General features: G+C 39.8%; 1 protein-coding gene across 1 annotated transcript; it reads right to left on the reverse strand.

The window, feature by feature from the left end:
- Positions 1 to 1,753: 1,753 nt before the first annotated feature.
- Positions 1,754 to 3,372, reverse strand: LOC107666871 (serine/threonine-protein kinase pim-2-like). The gene is made up of 4 exons (XM_016458379.1): positions 3,355 to 3,372; positions 2,865 to 3,243; positions 2,587 to 2,782; positions 1,754 to 1,805 (listed from the first exon to the last, which is right to left on the reverse strand). The coding sequence occupies exons 1-4, from the start codon at positions 3,370 to 3,372 to the stop codon at positions 1,754 to 1,756; spliced, it is 645 nt and encodes a 214-aa protein (XP_016313865.1).
- Positions 3,373 to 5,047: the final 1,675 nt, after the last annotated feature.

Below are 5,047 nucleotides of genomic sequence, written 5' to 3' on the forward strand. Positions count from 1 at the left end.
TTGGAATCTGCAATTAGAATAACAGGTTGTTAGCAGAATATAAGTAAAATAGTTATAAAACGAAAAACAATTCACGAAACATCAAAAATGTAAAACGTAAATCATAGAACCATTGTTTAAAAAAAAATGTAATAAATTGCATTCATTTTAAAACGACTTGTCACGACCCTACATTTATTTATTTTAAGTAAAACCTGCTTTCACTATTGACTGAATGTATGCTCAGTGTGGTTTTATTGTGTTCCCTATCCAGCAGCTATAACACAAATTCGGGAATTCACTTTTGGATCACAACGTTATTCTAATTTGAGACGATTGAATTCGATCATTGAAACCAACATATAAAACAACTGCTAGAGAAAATAAGCATTTGTGTAACTGGACATTTGACTCAAAATCTCATAACTGATGACAACCTTCTCCCCTATATGTGGTCATGTTTTTGGTGGAAATTATGGTGTTTATCAATGAAATGAGACGTTTAGTTTGGACAGAAGGTATGCTAATTATGTTATCATCACTTAACATGAAATTAGTCTAACTGGACGAAACTCCCCCACCCCCACCATATGTAAATGTACGGTAAATCTTAGGCTGTCACGCGAACTCAGTGAAGTTTCGCTTAAATTAAATAGAAACTCAAAATAAACAGAAGTGGGCAGTTTTGGTAAAGGCGTTCAGTTATTCAGCTTTTGCATGAATACATTAGGCTACATACTGTATCATGATTTATACCCTTTGCTTCTTTTCCAATATTTATTTATTTATTTTACATTTTCGAAAATGCACAGCACAGGACATTCATCTGACGAGAACATAAAAAAACTAACAAACAAACATGTAGAAAAATAATCTATTATGGTCTACTCGGGAAATATTTGTCTCACTATAACTATTGTAATTTAATTATAGTCATAAATATATACATATAGTCTGGTGAATATAATTAATGTAAAACATGCATAATTATTAAAGATGTTTATATATTAAAAAAAAAAATTTATTAAAAGACTTTTAAAAAAGTATTTTATCTTGTTTAGTCTTTGTTAACTATACACCTAGTTGAAGAGTAAACAAACATTTAGGATAAAAATAAAATACCTGAACAAAATGATGGCGATGCTATTATTAGCTTACATCATGTGCATGTCATTCACATTGTGATAAAGCTGATCAATGTCTTTTACGGGCCTGGTGACGGTGCACAGAGATGCTTCTATATCGCCACCTTCTGGAGGACATGAACATTTCAACTGTGTAAAATAGTGACATGCTGTCACAATAAAAATACAAGATGTAAAAAAATTACAGAAAATTACAGAAGACAAGCAAACCCTAAAACGCCCTTTGTCATCTTTTTTCACCTTTTAATCTTTCCAGTTTAAAATGCAAGCTGTTTGGTTGGTGCCAGGAAGCGTCTTATGCAGTGACCTGGAAAAAAAAAGAAACAAAAGTAAATTCTATACATTTTATCCAAAATAAACAACACATAGGAAAAAATAATGCAAAAAAAGGGAGGCATCATAATTTACATGTATTAACAAGATGTTTTTTTTTTTATTTTCAGCCCTTTATAGGAACATAAAAGGGAATTACTCAGAAAACATCACATGGAGCACATGGTTTGGGACAGCCATGAGATGCAGCCATTACAGAAACGTCTGGGACCCGGGGCATACATCACATGAAGCAGAGCATCTAGGACAGCCATGAGAAGAACATCTGAGACATGAAACTCTCTGAGTTGCCATTGCTAGAACCTCTGGGACCCAGTTGACTTTGCAGGGACCTCACTGTCCCTGGAGCTTGAAGACCAGGTAGACACTACAGGAAGTTCTGGTACCAGAGCAGCAAGACTGGGAAACCTGGAGCCCCGTAGAAGGAACCTCTGGGACATCAAAGTTTGAACTTGTGGATAGCCATGAGAGGAACCAGGGCAGTGGAGCTCTGAGACGAGGACGCCCATTACATGCCTTTAAGCTGGCCATGGCAGGAACCTCTGGTGAGCCTTTTTTTTTTTTTTTTTTAAATAAAGATCTTACCTTTAGACCATCCAGGCTCTGAGAAAAAACTATACACATATATACACATCCCCAAGCAAGCAGTACCGCGAGATGCAAGTACTGCTGCTTCAGGCCATGGCGCAAGACGCAACCATGGCCTGCCGGCCCCGCAAGACGCAGAGGCTTCACGGAGGGATGGACAGTCTTCCTGCTAGCCCGCAAGACGCAAAGCTGACGGGACTGGAGAAATGTCTGGGGTCGAAGCTCCTTTTCGCCACGACTTATATGGAGACCTGAAACAACACACCAAACAAAACATTAGCCTAAATACATTACACTACAAAAGCAAATGTGGCTGATCTCAGGCTCAGTACCTGAAACCAGTCGTGGTGAAGGATCTTCCCCAGACCGAGCCGCCGCTTAGGTTTATTCTGCAGGAGGCTACAGATCAAACGGCAGCAGTCTGTGCAGAAACATGGAAGCGACATCTCATTATGACCTGACGCCTTTACATCTGCACTATTCAGTTGTGAGTTCAAATCTGGAAGAGCATTTATATGATAATTGGAATCAGACTTCTTTTTATGTGATGAAGAGCTCACCCTTTGACAGTCCAGACTCTGACCAAAGGTTTAGTTCGGTCTTGTGCAGGTCATCGCCAGTTGGAAAATGGCCGCACAGCATCGTGAACAAGACGACCCCAAGAGACCACGACATTGCAGACTTTGCATGGTACTTGCCCTTGACCCTGTACTCAGGAGGGTAGTACTCCATGGTGCCTGAAGGAAAGAGATTTCATCTCGTATACAAGTTTGCATTACCAAAGCATTTCCTCTGTCAGCTTTGAGGGATAATACATACCATACAATGTCGTGTAGGCGGACTTTCTCATGAGGTCTCCACACCCAAAGTCAATCAACTTGACTTGCAGGGTGTCCTTGCTCACGATGAAGTTTTCCAACTTTATGTCGCCATAGAATACGCCACGGCAACAACACGTGCGAGCCGCCTGCGTTGCCTGCCGCATGATGTGCCGAACTAAACCTTCATCGAGCCTGCCTCCGTGGCCCTCCAAGAAACTAACTAAGTTCTCGCAGGGCGACGGACACTCGAGGACCATGACATAGTTGTCCCGATGGTCCTGCCAGTCCAGCAGCTTTATAATCCCTGGCTCGCTGGGTCCCTTGTTGGCCAGGAGTGTAAGGGCGATCTCCACAGGCAGAGGGTTTGGATGATCAGGCTAGAAGATGGACAGTTTTAAAATGGTTTGTTTACTGAAAAACCATTTATAGTCTGCGATTAAAGTTCATCTGAGATGTTTTAAATGAAAATAGTGAGTGAGATGCCTTACAATAGTTAGATCTTCCATGTCGTGTGTCTTCATGACGTCTTTCACTGCCACCTGATCAACAAAACAAAAGTAAAACAGTTCACATGTGTGTAGAGGTCATACAATTCCACTCATTAAACCTGAAGACTGTGGACAGGATGTGAAAAGGATGAGGAAAAAAACAGTTGCATAAGTTCTCATTTATTTGTACTCACCTTAAGGCCATCCTCCACACGACTCGCTTCATGAACGACGCCAAACCCGCCTACCCCCAGTCGATCACCGAGCTCATAGCGGCACATAATGTCATCTATTAAAAGAGAAATAATTGCATTTGACACTTTTTATGTGGTTATTTTCAAGGGGACATTAAATAGTCTGGGTGAGGGAAAGCACAAAGGAGAAAAAAAAATTAAATTCAAAATAATTAAGATTTCAAATTTAAGGAAATAACATTGGAGACTAATATTTTATTATCATATCTTAACTTTAATAAGGATTTTTTGTTGTTGTTTCTGAAAATCATCCTAAGGACAGTATTTATTTAATAATTACTTATGCAATTAATGGATACTCATATCAAGGTTAAAATTCTTTTTTTGTCACACAGTCATATCATTTACCATCAGCGCTGCTGGCTGGCGATGGTGACTCAATAAGCTGCACCTCAGTCTGACCCGGGCGGATCATCTTGAGGTGTTTTCTGGCAGCTTTGAGGAAAGAGGGCAGCCTCCAGAACCTCTTTCCCCTCTTCTTCTTCTCCTCCTCCTCCTCCTCCTCCTCACCCCATGCCTCCCTCTGCTCCTCCTCCCTCCTCTGGGCGTCTCCCTCACCGGCATCGACAGGCGGCTCATCGCGCAGATGTAGGTATTGCTCCGCCGCCTTGTCGGTGTCGGGTGTTGGGGGTGTACTGGGATGGTGATCGTACACCGCGCCATCATTCACCGGAATAACTCGAGAAATTCGCTGTCCCATTACACTGATAACCGCTAACAACTCTTGTCTTCGACCACTACTACAAACCCACAAAATGTTTCACGTAATTCCATTGCTTTATATACCGCGCGCGCCAACATTCAAAACTTTTAAATGCGCTCTATGGCGTCATAATAATTGATACCGCACTGTCGTAATGATAATGACTTCGGATATGTAAATTACAGTACATACAAATAAGACAAAGATAATTAGTTGAATAAACCTAAACGACAATATATATCAGTCATTCTTGAGACGTGGGACAAAACAGGTCCAGCAAGGGTAACTGCTATTAGCTTTAAAAATTAAAAATATTTTCAATTTTAAATGTCATGAGGGATTAATAATAGAATGTATTTAACACAATTATCACCTTCAATTTAATTTTCTCATTATTATACCAAATCTGTGTTTCTTAATGTCCTCTCACTACGTCTAAAACAGTGTGTCCACAGAGAAGGGTTCAATCATTCATATGCAATAAAATGGATAAAAATGTTTTTTTAATGATGAAAAAGAGCTTGTTTTATCAAAAGCAACACTTAATAATATCTCCTATCAAATCAAAGTTGTTTTTTTTAATGACACATGCATGTTTCATAAGATTTTAAAGTTGCGTCCCCACTTTTTGTCAACACCGTCAGACATTCAATAAAATGTAATAAAATCAGGGAATATCAGGGGCAGCTGTCACTCTAAAGGACCCCCTTGCCACAGTTCACCTCTGCAGAGTACA

The sequence above is a fragment of the Sinocyclocheilus anshuiensis genome, unplaced genomic scaffold, assembly GCF_001515605.1.
Source record: "Sinocyclocheilus anshuiensis isolate Anshui unplaced genomic scaffold, SAMN03320099.WGS_v1.1 scaffold1500, whole genome shotgun sequence".
In the NCBI taxonomy this organism is placed as follows: domain Eukaryota; kingdom Metazoa; phylum Chordata; class Actinopteri; order Cypriniformes; family Cyprinidae; genus Sinocyclocheilus; species Sinocyclocheilus anshuiensis.

Bases quoted from the DNA above. Each gene is read 5' to 3' on its own strand.
- LOC107666871 (XM_016458379.1), bottom strand. The intron at 2,783-2,864 runs GTATGTATTATC...TCTTTCCTTCAG, and splicing joins CGCCTACACGACATTGTATG to GCACCATGGAGTACTACCCT. The intron at 1,806-2,586 runs AAAAGAAGTCTG...CTGGTCTTCAAG, and splicing joins GGTGAGCTCTTCATCACATA to CTCCAGGGACAGTGAGGTCC.